The following is a 17177-nucleotide window of genomic DNA, read 5'->3' on the forward strand; positions in this document are numbered from 1 at the left end:
ATACTGAGGGACGTGGTGGCGTGGCGGGTTAGACCACAGAAGCCTACGTGCTGCAAGGTCGGAAGACCAGCAGTCATAAGCTGAAATCCATGCGATGGAGTGAGCTCCCGTTGCGTGACCCAGCTCCTGCCAACCTAGCAGTTTGAAAGCACACAAACGCAAGTAGGTAAATAGGGACCACCTCGGTGGGAAGGTAATAGCATTCCGTGTCTAGTCGCGCTGGCCATGTGACCACAGAAGCTGTCTTCGGACAAACACTGCCTCTACGGCTTTGAAACAGGGATGAGCACCACCCCCTAGAGTAGGACACGACTGGACTAAATGTCAAGGGGAACCTTAACCTTAACCTAACTGTGACGTACTGAAGCACAGCATGCTCCCCTCCCTTTAGAGACTGGGCCACAGGGCAGTATTTCAACATGATAATGAAGCCAAACACACCTCCAAAATGATCACTGCCTTCCTAAAGAAGCTGGGGTCAAAAGTGATGGACTGGCCAAGCAAGTCTCCAGACCTAAACCCTATTGAGCATCTGTGGGGCATCCTGAAATGGAAGGTGGAGGTGCACAAGGTCTCTAACATCCACAAGGTCTGTGATGTCGTCATGGAGGAGTGGAAGAGGACTCCAGTGGCAACCTGTGACACTCTGGTGATCTCTATGCCCAAGAGGGTTAAGGCAGTGCTGGAAAATAATGGTGGCCACACAAAACATTGACACTTTGTGCCCAATTTGGACATTATCACTTAGGGGTGTACTCACTTTTGTTGCAAGTGTTGTTGTTTAGATATTAATGGCTGTGTGTTGCATTGTCTCTGGACTTCAGTTACTTACATATATGTGTGTAACTTCTCACCATAATCATTGAATGATTTTTTAAAAAAATCCAAAAAAGCTCAAGAAAGTACTGTAGTTGTTAGTCCCAAGTCTAGCAGACACACTGAATGGACGGGACTTCTTATGTCAGCGTTTGTACAAGTCCCAATAATTGACTGGGCCTACTGAATAGAAACTAACAATTAGATTTAGCCCATTTGCATTAAGCCCAACAAATCTGAGAAAAACAGAATGCATCTAACTTTTGTTGAGCTTATTACACTATCTTTTCAGTAGTAAAATCAACTGACATACTATAAAATATCCACCTCTGAGAAATTCAAGCCACTAAAATTTTGTGTTTTAAATCCAATCACTTTTGGTACAATCAGACACTGCAGTCTTTCAGGAGTCTAGATATGTTTTAAACAGGTTGGTATGGTGTACTTGTTGAATATGATTTTATGACCTGTAATTGTTTCCAATGTAAATTTATTATTAGAAACAATTTTTATACATAACTGTATTGCATAACTTGTCTTTCTTGAAAACTGTGAAAGTAAAAGAAAAGTTTTATAAATAATGGTACTCTCTAATTCTATACACATTTAATTGTGAGTAAATCCCACTAAGTGGCACTTCTGATTAAGAATGCAATAAATCAGAATGTGTTGCTGCCTTTTTGTTTGACGTGTAAATAACCAATGTGTAGGGAAAGTCAAGTAATGTATACTCTGAAGTAAGCCAATGGTGTTTAATTATAATTAATATATGTAATTTGTATTAAGCATTTAATTTCTATTTCTGCCAGCAGATCCAGTCCTAAAAGCCAACATCATTTATTTTGGGAATTATATATTTTTTCCAATAAAGCATCTCCAGGTCTACAGTCGCAGAGCTTGTATGTTACTTTGGAAAAGCAGTTACACTTACAGTTCCAAAGGCATTACCTTCTAGGTCAGTTACTTAATGTCCTAAATTAACTCTCTGCTTTTTCATTATTCAAACAAGCATAAAAATGCAACAGTTCATTGGCCTATGATATAAAACACACCTAACTAGTAAGGACAAACAAAACCTACAATTATAAAAGTAATTAAAGTATTTGTCATTACATTGTAGAAGGAAACAGGTAACACCATACTTACCTTAAAAAGTGTCACAGTGATTTCAATGTTTTCAGGAACAGGCCATACAACTACACCACGGTATGGATTTTTTATTCCTGGCTGCCAGCTATGAGCCTAAAGAGACAAATTGGGGGAAAAGGGAAAGCCTTGAGTCATGCAATTATAACCACTGGGATAAATGTGAAAAGCAAAATTAGTCATGTACATGCAGTAGTGATGACTGGCAGAAACATGTGCGATAATGGTCATTAACATTAGGTCAAGATAATTTGGAGCAAACCAGAGCATCAGGTACAATAGCCAGGTGACAGCCAAGTCCTCTGGGAAGTTATCAGTGGTGGGAAATTAAAATTTATTCTCTATGGCTGCTCTTCTGTGGCACTTTTCTAAGGTTCTGCCCGAACTTCATCTTCTGCTGCTGGCTAGGTTCAGGCTGAAAACCTATTCTACCTTCTGTCCAGGTTTAGACTGATGCTTTGGTCAGCTTCAATAATCCAATCCTCTTCCTCTACTTCAAGGAAGACCTTTTCAGTCAACTGAGCCAATAAGAGAAGTAGGGCCTGCAAGAACAGTATTCCCAACACAAGGTTCTAGATAGCCTATGAAAAAACAATAGCAAACCCATTGCCAGTCACTGGTGAAGCACTCCTTATACGCATGCAAAGAAAAGCCTAAAGGAAGTTCTCAGAGTACACTGTTCAGCCACTCAAAGCTGTACAAGCATATGAAATAGGTTCTGTTTCTACCAAATAATATCAGATAGAAGTATAGCATGTAGCTTTTAAGCAAACCGAGAAAGCCACCATTATTATCTGCTGCTGAAAGAAGGAAAACAAGAATAGGAGGGATGCTAGGCTAAACTGTGGTAAAACATGGTAATTTGTCCAAACTGAGAAGCATGTGGCCCTCCCTGCCCCCATTACGCAGATCCACAGTGTCAAATTCTTTCTGATATTCACTCCTCTGGGTATGAAATTGCAATGTCCTCTCCCTTCAATGCATCCTCATGAAAAAAGAAATTTAAGAAAGCCATACAGACTGCCAAAGATTTATGTAATCCTTAAGAAACAAATATCTTCTCAATACAAAAGAATCTGGTATTTGACTTGTTTCCAAGAATGCAATTAGACGAAACTAATAACGTGTATAATAATTTGTATTACAGGCAGAATGACTAAGATCTTGGGAATGTTTATTGATCTACAATTGTGGAGTTAAAAATCTCAAAACATGCAGAATCATCATACTGATTACCAAAACAAATCCTCCCACTTTAGTCCTGAACTTGGTAGAAGATAGCAGCTTGTTTTTATACATCTGTATCAAATAGGAGTCTGTACATACCAGTCACTTGAGTACACAGAGATGCAAAATTCATGATTTTATAGAAACAGTAGATTAGACAATGAAGTTTCCTTACCATGAAAACGCTATGATGAGACAGTGTAAAACATAACAAGACATAGCGCAAAAAGAAAATTCCTATAGTAAAAAGAAAAGAAAAACCTAGAGGGATGATGGAAGAAATACTTGAAATTGTAGAGGACACAGGATACCATCTTACTGGTAGAAAAGTCATTCTTGAAGTGACTTCTAATGAAGGTGAAAGAAGACAATGCCAAAGCAGGAGTGCAGGAGAACTACACAACTTTAATGCTGACAATGAAGAACCTGAAATCATGAAAGACTTTTGTATAGCTTGGTTTGATCATCAAACCAAATGGATTGCAGCCAAGAAATCAGAAGACTGAGAATCAGAAGGACCATGATGAAGAAATTAGAAAAGATGATCAAGTGTAATGATGTGTCACTGGAGACCAAGACCAAGATAATTGACACTCTTGTATTTCCAGTCAGCATGTATAGGCACGAAAGCTGGACAGTGAAATAAGCTGACCAAAAAAAAAGGTGTACATGTTTGAAATAGCAAATCAAGCCTGAAGTACACCTGGATACAAAAATGATGAAACTAAGACTATCATACTTTGGGCACATCAAAAGAAGGCAATGTTCACTGGAAAAGACAATGCTGGCAATATTGAAAGCAGCAGGAGAAGAGGAAGGCAAGACACACTGACTCCCTAAAGGAAGCCACAGCCTTGAGTTTACAACAGCTGACTAGAGCTACTGAAGTCATTTAACAGCTTGGTTCCCCTTTCTTAAAAAGGGAAAAACTATTTTTTTCCTTTCTTAAATTACGACAACTATCACATGGTAAACTGAAGCATAACATTTTTTATTGAAATAAAACTAACCTTTGAAGATTTCCGTCGACTTCTTCTGGTCCAAACCACCACCAATTTATCTGGTTGCCTGTTGGAAAAAAAAACAAAGACAACTATCAAGAATTGTTCTAATGAAAGGAAAAAATTGTAGCCAAAGAAACAATACAGTATTTTAACTTGCATAGCCCTTTATACCAGGGGACCCTGGTACCCCCGGGCCACAGAGACAGATCCGAAGGAATGGGCACATACACATGTACACGCACGCATGCACAGACATACACATGCCCCTGCATGCCCACACAGATGCTTGAGCCCCCTGCACAGATGCACACACGCCCACACCCCCTGCACAGATGCCCTGGCCCCCTGCACAGATGCACACACCCCATCACTCTCCATATACACAGATGCACAGACATCCCCACATGCATGCACAGACGCATGGACACACACCACATGCATGAATAGACACATGTATGTCACCTCACACTCTCTCCACATGCAAAGATGCACGGACATCCCCCCATGCACACACACCCCATGCATGAACAGACACACACATGCCACCCCGCATGCATGCACACCCCATGCACACATGGATGCCTGCCGCTGCCACCCCAGGTCCTTGGGAATATGGTCTTCAACTAAACCAGTCCCTGGTGTTAAAAGGTTGGGGACCACTGCTTTATACAACAGAAAGAGCCTAGATTACATTCTCTTATAAATTTTTTTGGCCTGTTTTTCCAGTTAAAATTTAAAGTCTGCAAATTCCACTTTTAAAAAATACTATTATGAATTTCACAGAATGTAGTGTAGATATAGCAGGTTAAGCTGGCATGAATCCATCAACATGTATACACAAGAAATAAGATACATGCATGGATGAATTCAGGACCAGTTGTCACTAGTATAGTTTTCTTCGGATGATATAAATTGAACAGTTCGGAAAAAAATATGAGATGCTATCAATTAATCTCCTCTTAATACATTTTAACAGTTCCAGTTGATGCAAGAGTAGCTAATCTGGGGAATGCATGGCTAGGAAACTTTCATCACATTAACAATTTTAAACTAATACCTGTATTTTCAGAAAACCTAAACAGTAATTCTTTGTAATGTTCATAATTTGGAAGGAAGCATGGCCATGCACAGTGGCCAGTCTCTCCTATGCAGAAGCATGTAACCTAACTAGGAATTACCGGGTGGGGTGGGGATCCTGCATTATAGCCACATTGACATACCTGACCATGGTCTAGAACTGATTTGTGGAGGCATGTTCCTAACACCATGGTTAGGCAGCATTCACAACTACACTTGCTAATGTGCCCATGTGGCCCCTTATGTGAAGATTTGGCTATATGGAAAATATGGACATAATAACATGGGATGAGAAGCTACCCTATGCCAAGTCAGTCCATCGATTCGTTTTGTTCAACACATGATTTTTGCTTAAAGCATACTCAGCAGAAGAATGGCACTAAGCAGACAGGGCATATATCAGTATGGCCATGTCTCCTGGACTTGCAACTGTTCAGGCGATCTCAGTCCTTTGTGCTTTTCTTTCTCCCTCTTCTTCAAAATTTCTTTTTTTGAGGGGGGGGCACTTTCTCTTTTTAAATAAGGTAGAATCCTGAGAGCTTGACAGTGATTCTTTGGTCTTTAAAGTGGGGGAGATCCTTATTACACTCAGGTTTTCTTTCAACGTTTATTCTTCTTAAAATATCACATTTTAGGGGCCTGGGAATGATACTAGGGATAAGAGGAAGACCAGACTGTGATATACATAAAATATAAGCAGAATGATAAAAAGACAAAGACAAGCAAAAATCTCAGTCATTTAGGACTCTTGGCAGGACATCAGCTTGCATTAAAGCTTCAATCAGAAACTTTAAGAGAAATAAGTTGATGAGACAATGAGAAAGCAATCATTCCATGCTTAACAGCAAACTTTTAGATTAACTAAATAAATAGAATGTTTTTCAGTTTACACAATACTTTTAACATTCTCATTTCATTTTAGCATGGATGACAGTACAAAAATTCAAAAAAAATATATCGTATGTAGGACAAATATAGCATGAATACAGTTAGATATGTGAAATTAATTGATGGGAAAACAACATTGTGCAATTCGAAATCAATATGGGCAGGGGGGCAGAAAAGTTGTACACACCTAGGTAAAGCTGTTTCCAAACTATACATCCTCCAAAACAAATTATTTTGTTCTAAAGATACCTTCATGCTCCATGTAAGATACTAATCATCTCTTTTCTCAGCAGCCAGTTTCTCCACATAAAGTTTATCCTTTTTTTAAAACCTTGTTTCAAAAATAAATAATGCTCATTCTCAGATTTTTCACAACCATATTAACAGTATAAATAAATTTTCCAAGAGTTCTGCTAACAAGAATCAATGCATAGAAAGATTTCATTTTTAAAACTATAGATCCATGAATATCTCAGCCAATGCCAGCTGAAGGATTTCTGTTGTAGTTTTTTTTAAAAAAAGGCACTGTACCAAACTATGAGAATTATGAGATGGCTTGTATTTGAAACTAGAACTATGTAGAAATAGTCTCTTTCCCCCAGAATAGCCTTTGCTAAATGACATGATAGGGGTAAGGAGACAATGAACCAAGCAATAGATCACAGCCCATAATTTCACAGACAAATGTTAAAGCCTGAGAGCAGATCAATATTAACAACGGAATTTAAATGTTTAGAAAGAACTGACTAATACAGTAGATTCAATCTGGACAGCTGACACACAGGATAGATATTGTTGGAATCCACATCCTACCACTCCTCAAAATAAAAAAAAAGTTGGCCACTAGCTGTAACACAGGATGTTCTCTGCAGAATCAAAAGCAGGATTTAACACTCACATTTGAAAAATGTGTTTGGAAACTCTAACAAGTGTTTCAGCAAGCTGGGTTTAAACACAATCTGGGGCAACCTAAACAAATTAACATGATCTAAGCGTTTAAAAGACACTCATTTCCTCAACTACTACTATTAGTCACTTTCCTCATGAAAGTGACTAAATGCAGGGCCTGTCCCGTCATGCAGCAGGATGAAGGAACTTATGCAATACCATGAGAGGGGAGGAACAGAAATCAAGGAAAGGGGTGTCTGAATGTTGCACTGAAACTTTATCCATCTAAGTTCAGTACTGTTGCTAAATGATTACCGGATCTCCAGGGCAGTCTTTCCAAGCTCCACCGGAAACATCACTTGATAGAACCTTTCACACACAAAGCAGGTGCTGAATCACAGCTGTAGTGACTAAGAATGTGTGCTAAATGCAGCAACTTTCCTATGAGGATACATATATCTGTGGAACAATCTACAGTGGACCCTCGACTTACAGACAGCTCGACTTACAGACTTTTCGAGTTACAGACTTCTCTGGCTGCAAAATTTAGATTCGACTTGCAGCCAGAGAATCGACTTACAGACCAGAAAAAAACCAAAATGGAATAAAAATAGAATAAAAACCACTGGTTATGGGATTAATCGGTTTTCAGTGCATTGTAGGTCAATGGAGATTCGACTTACAGACTTTTCGACTTGCAGCCACCATTCCAATACGGATTAATTCCTTAAGTAGAGGGTCCACTGTATTTGTTAACTTTCATTGGCCCTTCTTCTGTGTCTGAAACAGGAACTTAACACAACTGAGGCTTTTGTTACTGCTCATCTGGCATGGGTAGACATTTTTCTGTGTGACATGCTACTTTTCCATGAAAAGAAACATGGACAAAAAAAAGCTAGCAAAACTGTTTCAAAGCAAGCTGCAACTTCATGGTTATTTAAATAAAGGCTCTCCATGTATCACAAAACAATTCTATTTCAGAGGCCTGAGATTCTGGTGTATGCAATGGTCTATGAGAGCATGGCAAGTGGAAGAAGAATACTCTGGTTCCATACCTCTTCATAGTACGAATCACAACACTGCTTGCTTAAAAAATGCACACAAACACTTTAAGTTAACCCTCATTTAGATATTATGACCTGCATGGAGTAACTAGGAAAGGCATGGTTTACAGTATATATGACAGATGAACAAAATCTATCTTTTAAATTTATTAAATAACTATTTCTTCCCATTTAGAATTCAATCCACATAAAGTGTCAGCATTCATAAGTACTGCCTAAATTGTGTTTTTTTTATGTCCTCACGTCTATAGCAAACATTACACTGGTTAACACTTTCATACTCTGACGAACATCATATATGTAAGTTTAGTGAGCACCATGAGAAGTATGAGAGTTCAAGGCTGTTCTCTATATTTCAAAGTCCCACTTGCAATTCCAAATGCAAAATTGTAACTGAGTTACTCAGTAGTGAAAGGGGGATATATATTGCATAAACATAAATGGATTTTGTTCAATGTGGTTTCCTATGTGTCACAGCTGGTGCCTGAAATGGATATCAGGGCTCAGCTCTACTAAGTTCTGGTTTAAATTAGGTCTTGCACACCACCCGCCACTTATTTTGGCAAGAAAAGTGTTAGTAGGGGTCCCCAAACCACAGTCCACGGCTCTGTGCCAGTCCTTGAGCTTCCTTGAACTGTGGCCGTGGGCATATCGCACTTGTGCAGGGGCGTACAATATGCACACCCTCGAGTGTGACACGCCCACCCGCAAGCGCGGGGGTGTCCCCGTCCCCCCGTGCACGGAGCCCGCATCCTCCCAACCGGTCCGTGGTCCCAAAAAGTTTGGGGACCGCTGCCTTAAAAGAACAGGGATAATGCTATGTTTCCATTTATTGAGAATAAACTCTGGTTATTATAAAAGTCTATGTGCATGTGACACTAAATGTTCACAGGAATTTTAAACCACCAGATGTTATTATGTGTTGTCAGCCTGGCAGGGAGACTTGTCTTCCCTCCTTCTGCCAGGAGCAGATAGCTGACCGGGAGCTCCAGAGTGATTGGAAGGGACAGTGGAGCCGCCACCACCGCCAGGAGACATGAGAGTGGACGGTCCGGCCCCAGGGGTCTGGACCCTCATTATGTCCAGCTGTGCAGGCGTATTCATAAGCGAATACCCCCATCTCTACTCATAACCTTTGAGTGGATTCTTTTTGCTTCTTCCCCCCTTCTTTTAATTTTATGAGATAAACTACAACATAAACATAAACTACATAAACCAAAATACAAATCATCTGTGTTCCCCACCACCCTTAAGTCGTACCAGATATTTTAGCCAATGTATAGTGCAAACAATGGTAATTTAAAAACATGATTTTCATATTTCTTTTAAAAATTGTTTAAATGCAATAGGTAGGTGAATATAATTTTAAAGCAAAAAGTAGTTTCTTCTTATAATAGTAATTAAATTAACCCATGTAAGTAAATATTGTCATCTCACTATTAAACAATTAGTAACATTCTTTTGTTAATTTTTTTCTTTTTTTAAATAAACTACAACATAAACACAAAATACAGTGGTGCCTCGCTTTACGATTGCCCTGCATTACGACGAAACCGCATTACGGCGATCTTTTTGCAATCGCAATTACAATTGCAAAACAATGGTCTGAATGGTTTTTTTTCACTTTGCAATGATCGGTTCCCTGCTTCGGGAACTAATTCTTCACAAAATGACGATTTTCCTCCAGCTGATCGGCGGTTTCAAAATGGCCACCAGCTAAATAAAATGGCTCCCCGCTGTGTTTAGGGACGGATTCCTCGCAAGACAGCCACCGAAAATGGCTGCCCTATGGAGGATCTTCGCTGGACGGTTAGTTTCCAGCCCACTGGAACACATTGAAGGGATTTCAATGCATTACAATGGGCTTTTTATTTTCGCATTACGACGTTTTCGTTCTACAGCAATTTCGCTGGAATGAATTAATGTCATAATGCAAGGCACCACTGTACACAAACCAAAATACAAATCAACTGTGTTCCCCACCACCCTAATCGGGAGCTCTTGCAGTAGTTTTCTTCTTCCTTTATCTTTGTTCTTCTTCTTCCTTTATCATCCTCTTCTCGAGAACTGCATTGATTCCTGATTTGGAGCTTTCCCTTTCCCTCTTGTTAGTACATATTCAGGAAATCTGCCCCATATATCATAGAATTTATTTTCATCTCTCCTTTCCTAACTTTATTTATTTATTTATTTATTTATTTATTTATTTATTTATTTATTTATTGAGCTTATATGCTGCCCATTTAGACATAGTCTACTCTGGGCGGCTCACAAACACGTAATAAAACAATTAATATAAAGTAGCGGTTTCTTACATTAACACAAAACAGAACAGATAAAGAGAGAGAATTACATACTTTAAATTACAACTTAGCTTATCATTTATAGCAATGTTCCATATTTCATTATACCATTCTTCCATTTGAAATTCCAGTTTTGATTTCCAATTCCTAGCTGTTATTAATCTGACTCCTGTTAATAAATTGGTAATCAACTCTCTAGTCATCATATTCCACATTCTCAAGTACGGATAACAAAGCCATCTCAGGATTAAATTCTATATCTTTTTCACGTATGTTATTTAATTCTTTAAAGATTAGTTTCCAAAGTCTTTGTACTTTTTCACATTCCCACCACATATGAAAGTATGTACCAATTTCCTTCTCACGTTTCCAACAGACATTCAGATAACTAGCAATTTTTTTCAATTTTATCAGTGTCAAATACCATCTTAAACCCAAATTGAATTTTTTTCTTTTATTATCACCGAAATAAACCATAAAATCCTCATCTTCATCTCTTCACCATTTATTCTTTTTCCTTAGTCTTGTTCCCACACTAGCTTCAATCCTTCATTCTCATTCTCTTCTTCTTCTAGATCTAGCAGGAATCTATAAATTTGACTCACTACACCCTTCACTGAGTCAGTCATCTAAATATCTTCATATGATAATAGAAACTGTTCATACTTCGTATATTCTCTACCTTTGTTGCACTTCTTTACCCATTTGTTAGTCCATCTTTCTAATTGCATATAATTCAACCATGATATATTCTTATTTTGAAGGATTTGTTTCATTTGATCTTTCGATCTCATTTTATCCAACCAATCTTTTAATATAATCACTTTTTTTCTTTAAATAATTCTAAATAAACTTTCATATTGGCATTTCTCTTCCATTTGGGATCCTTATATATTGCAAAACAGACATGGTAAACATTGTACTCAAACCCTCGACCCCCCACTTCTTGACTATGCCGGCTAGGGCTAATGGGAATTACAATCCAACAAAATGTGAAAGTCTGAAAATTCTGCATATCTGCTATATATAGTAAAAAGATTATGGCTTGTCAGAAATAAGACCTGGTTCAGAAGGACACAATTTTTTTTGTTATTTATATATTTCTGCCTGTTACACTAATTGAACTGTGGTCCTCCCATCGCTTTCAACTTTAAGTCTAAACCACGAAAATATGAAGCACAGCACATGTAACATTTAAAAAGAGAGCCAACCTAAAAAAAACCTTGAAAATCAAGTAAACCTTTGCTTCATTATGTGCTACCAGTCTTGATACTTTCCTTCTGTTTGCCAACATAAATGCTTCAGAGATGTAAAGTCTATATATGTACTTTGGCACCCTAATTGCATTTTTCTTACTATGTTTGATTTGGGTTGAATTAATTACTACACTCTACTAAATTGCCCTTGTGAAGCAAGCATAAAAGAGTATAATTAACAGGAGAGGCAGCAAAGTAAGCACAATAGCAAGCAGATGCACCTATTGAAGGATAAAAATAATTACTTGGGGAATAAAGTCAGAATACTTTAGAGATAAGATTTTATGTTAAGTCATTGGTTTATTGCTGGCTTTGCTTTTCAGCACCACATGCTGAGTTTCTATAAAGAAACACCTTTTTTTTACTAAGCTTAGAATTTTTTCAAGTGCCTTTTAAAATCTTCTGAAAACTTAGTACTGCTAAATTCTGCTTGACATTCTGGTTTAGATTTAAAAAAAAAACACAGAGATACTTAAAAAGAACATTTGCTTCCTCAGTAAAATTCTAATTCAAATACCATTAGCAGGTGACCTGCATGTCTCCTAAATTCCTTGTATTTTAGTCAGCTTTTTACTGTTATCTGTTAGAGTCCCTTTCACAATGTGATGCTTTAAAAAAAAATGATGAGAACAACAGCTATCCACTTTTATTTGGAGCACATGAACAAGCGGTTTCCTAAGCCCTCTCCAGTTTTACCTACCCAATTCCTTTGTAAGCTCATCCACCTCCATCATTATTTTTTTCATGTCGATAGTGACATGTCCTCCTACTTCCATTTAGGCTCTTCATGCCACTGCGAACCCTGGGAAATCTAGTGATAGATTCTAGTGATATAAGTTGTTATCTCAGGATTTAATTGCAAAATGTCCTTTATACGAGTGCACTGAACCGAAGCCCTCAAGTACAAATTTAAAGGAAGATGATCACTATCCGGCTTGCAATCTATCTCCAGTTTATGAATAGAGTTCAGTAAATCGTTGCTGTTTACCAAATAACCAAATGTGCTCATCCTATCTCTTGACCAATATGTGAACTCACCTGGGATATCCCCCGGGGTGTTTCCATTAATATATGTAGGTTTAGTCGATGACCAATCTGAGCTAGCTGGAAGACTGTATAATTGTTAATGCTATCTTTTGCACAACGCACATTTGGTGTATCAAGACCTTTCAGGAAGACACAGATGATAAGCTGCATAGAGAACAGTGTCATTAGCTCTCATCCTTGCATTGAAGCCATCCCCAATGACTATATAAGAGTTGGGGAAAGTTAAGCATTCTTCGATATATGTTTCTAGTCCTTGCTAGATCAAGTCAGTCTGGGCTTGTTGTCTTTGAGAAGGTATATATATAATTACAAGTAGCATTGAGCAGTGTTAATCAGCTACCACTACCACTATTGCAAATTGGTGATAAGTTGGACCCTTTTCCAGTGTTACCCGGAGTATGATGGAGATAAGTATAAGTAGGCTGCCCTTTGATCTACCCTTCTCATTACTGGGGGTGGCATATAACTGAGTTCTATTGTATCTGTTGCCCATGTCTCTTGTAACATTATTACATCAATCTTAGTTAGGTACCTAGTGAAAGAAGCATCTTTGTTTTTAGAATTCCAACCTGCTATATTCCATGAGAGTAATGTAATGTTTTCTTGCCACTCTTGTCATTTCATCTGATTCAAAGTTACTATGGATTCTTGTACATCCTTAGATGCCCTTTTTCTATTGGAAATAGCAGAAGATGGAACCATCTCCTCAATTATCTTGTTAAGAGCCGGGTCATCAGAGGGAACAATCAAGTTGGAATTTAAGCCACCTTTGGTTATTATTATAGCTGGTTCCAGAGGAGTGTGGTTTTTAATCTCCTCCAGTATATTTTCTGGAGACCTGTGGGTAGAAGAGGGATAGCTCTCTGGTCCTGTCTTATTAGAGGGAGCCCGCTGCAAATCCTTCAGTGCAGCCACCCCAACATTCCAGTTGGTTTATCACAAAAGCTTGGTCACCTAGTGGTAAATTCCCAAAAGCCGAGAGGACATTAGTTTCTACATCCTGTTTATTTCCTATGGGATCACTATTGTCATATTGCTCTTCTATCGTTTGCCCCCTGTAATCTGCCTCCAGATTGATGAGATCTTCTTTACGCAGCTCAGTACCAAAAGCTGGTTTAATCCTGTCTATCATTCTATTCTCAGGACTTAAAAAGGACATGGGGTGCATTGTATTTCTAAAATATACCAATATATTATACCAATATAAAATTATAAATTCTCTTTTTGGCTGTGCTGGTTAAACCAAACCCAAAAGCTGTGATTAATTTTGTTTCACTTCCAACAAACGTATAAGTATATTTCTATAAGACCTGTTAAGTGTTCTTGGTTACTTTGGAGTAGTCATAATAAAGCTAGCATGTGACTTCATTATAATGGAGAGAAGAAAGGAAGTTAGAACATGTAAATATCACAGACAGTGATGTTAACAACAAAACAATCCGTGCCCTCAAATTCATATACAAATTACGAAGGGAAGTACATACTGTAAACATTTAAAGATGTACTGTAGTAAGAATAATTCCCATAAATAATTTGTTTGAATATAATACTGAAACCATATCAAATGTGTTTCCCCCAATTCAAATATTTCAATTAAAATATGGCTCTTATATATGGTGAAAGAAGTTGAGAAGGCACAACAAAATCACAGACGTTCCTTACAAAGAAGAAACAAAACTTTATAAGACTGATAAAATACAAATACTCTATATAAAATCAAATCACTCTCATTTAGAGCTCTGGAAATGTTTCTAGAAATGTGTCCAATTCAAACCTGTCCTGAAAACCTCTAGTACAGTACTTATAACAACCAGTGACTCTAGTACCTATGTATCATGCAATCATCAACAAACCTTTCAGTAGACTTCAGAGTGGATCGCACATCTGAACATTCTTGGAATACATTTTGCAAACTTTTCTGAACTGAACCATACAGAAAAGATAAACCTCATAGCTGACTTTTTATGATGTCCCCAAACTGGGAACCAGAAGGTGATTGGGAATTTTGAGAGCACTTTGGCTACTTTTATAAAATGGCTACCATGGGAACGGCCTTTTCCATTCACAGAAATGGTTGCTATGGCAGGCATAGCTAGTCACAGAACATCCACTTCCCAAAAGGCAAATTGGGGACGACAAAATTAAAGTAACTTGCTCAAGTACAAGGCAAAGGTGAATATGAAATTCAAAAGAGAATAACACTGCCTTAAAGCTGTAACACCTTTCTCTCCCACACCAGTTTCACAGATGAAAAACTGCAAGTTCAAAGAAGTGTGGAAAAGTTATACTTGATTACTATATCCCCTGGGGATACCAAGAGTTGTAGCATAAAAAGTACATTTTTAAAGCTGTAGCTTAGACAAGTAACTTCACCTAGAAACTAGACCATAAGGAGAGGTGGGTTAGATCCCCAAATGCCAAAGCTCATATTTGTCCCACACAAAGAACAGTAAAATACAACTTTATGAAAGCAAACTGGTGATGTTCAGAGACATACTGAGAGAAGAAAAACTCCCATGTACATCACATACCAATAAAAACAACTCAAACAAAATATATACCACATCAAATCAATCAAACTGCTTGTCTCATATTCATATGCCAAATAGACCCCCTCAACAGCAGGCAACATACACAGCAGAAATAAAAAAACATTCCATACTCTTCAATATGCTCTGTAGGCCATCAGGCTGGTCCCCCATCCCACTTCCCGCCCCAAAGACAGTCATTAACTGAGCTTACAAACCTCTCCAAGTGCACTTTAAATTAAAATGCATGATTGAAGATACCTGACAATTTTATTTTCTAAAAAAATGACCTCTGGACCTTATTCTTAGATGGAAGGCTAGCACTTCATTTTGCAATACACCAATCTTTCAATTAAAAATTAAAATAAAACAAGGCTATAATTTTAGAATACAAAATCACCAAAGGCAAAGAGTTTAGCAGGCTTCATATTAGGAACCCCAACTTTGACAACTAATCAGCAACCCCTTCTATTCAGAACTCAGACTGATCAAATACTTTGAAGCAACGTGCTAAAAATAATGGCATAGCTTCAGTATATTAGTTTGCATAATAATAAAGGCACAACAGGAACATTTTTAGAATATAACAGTGTTTTTTTATTATTTGTTAGTGTGAAATGAGCTTCAAGGAACATTTTTTGTCAATTTTTCTACTTTTAAAGGGTTTTTTAAAAAATAAAAATAAAAATAAGACAAAAAGTAATGTATTGGTAATATGTTACCAACTCATTATGCATAAAGTAACATGCACTTTTTTTAAAAAAAAATGCAATATTAACAATAATATGTTTTTTTTTATAGCATGTTGCCTATATGTTATGTGTACCCTAAACCTTGGTTCTATCTCTACACTGCAGGTAGAGATAAGTTATCACTATTCCAAATGTCAGCTTTCTTATATTTAGAGATTAAACAGTATCACACTATTAAGTCCAGCTTTACAAAGAAACTTGGACACCTCATGTGCAATGACAAGGAGATAATAGGTAGATAGATAAAACCTTTATTGGCATAAGTAAAAATTGGACATAGTCACAGTGGTTTGTTAGGTAAGTACATATATAGACATCGAGATAATAGGTATGGACCAGTCACAGCCAAGTTTGCATCTAGGCTGTCCCGAGCTGGCCAAAATCAGCTGTGTACCACAGAAGAAATTGCAGGGCCATGTTTTGTTTCCTGTTTTTGTGTATTTTTTGTTTCATTGTGGTCTTGCTACTTAATAACAGTCAGAGGAGAAATAATCTATTATTCAAGAAAATGTTCAGGGTTCAGAAGCACCTGGCAAGTAGGACAGCCATCCATTTTGGAAAGAAATACAGTATTTTGAAAATAAAGGACTATCCATATTCAATGATTTAACCCTCAGTTCTGAGGTAAACTAGGGCTCTTCCCATCATAGGCCCTGGAACCTTAGCAACAGCAATAGCATTGTCGTTATCCCTTTTTTCAAAAAACCTCAGAACTTCTTTTTATCTCAGACTGGCTTCTTCCTTCTCAAACTGCCTGGTTTTTCTGGCTTTTACTTTTTTAAAAACCTTCAAACGAATATCTCATAAAGGAAAGGGATTCCTAAATTCTTCCCTCCCCTCCCATAAATTGCCAGTATGACAGATAGAAATTAAATATGTGCAACTTAACATATTGAGGATGGAAACAGCACCAGAAAATATTTTGCCTGTTCTTCACCAGTCAGAACTTCAGTGAGTCCAGGCATTCCAATAACTGAATTTCTGCCTCTTGCCCAGCTGTTCATCACAGAGTCCAGACTGTGTGGAGAGTGTCCATCCATTCTATAGCACAGAGGCTTCGCTTGCCCTTCCCACTCCTTAAAATTTCCAGCATCCATCTATCAGCTCTTTCCTTTCAGGCACGGAGAGGATTATGCCCAGAGCTGGCTGAGCGAGACAGCCACCAGAGCAGCAGATGGAGG

At 37.8% G+C, this 17177-nt stretch overlaps 1 protein-coding gene across 4 annotated transcripts in view; it reads right to left on the minus strand.

Annotated features, from left to right (window-relative positions):
- The window catches only part of EHBP1 (EH domain binding protein 1), a 339919-nt gene that overhangs the window by 279182 nt on the left and 43560 nt on the right, over window positions 1-17177 (minus strand). For all 4 annotated transcript variants that reach the window (XM_020790594.3, XM_020790589.3, XM_020790595.3 and 1 more), the window contains exons 3-4: window positions 4200-4257; window positions 1963-2058 (exon numbers count right to left, since the gene is read on the minus strand). In XM_020790594.3, coding sequence (XP_020646253.3) covers window positions 1963-2058; window positions 4200-4257 — 154 coding nt within the window. The remainder of the gene's footprint in view (window positions 1-1962; window positions 2059-4199; window positions 4258-17177) is intronic.

This window comes from Pogona vitticeps, chromosome 1 (genome assembly GCF_051106095.1).
Source record: "Pogona vitticeps strain Pit_001003342236 chromosome 1, PviZW2.1, whole genome shotgun sequence".
NCBI lineage: Eukaryota > Metazoa > Chordata > Lepidosauria > Squamata > Agamidae > Pogona > Pogona vitticeps.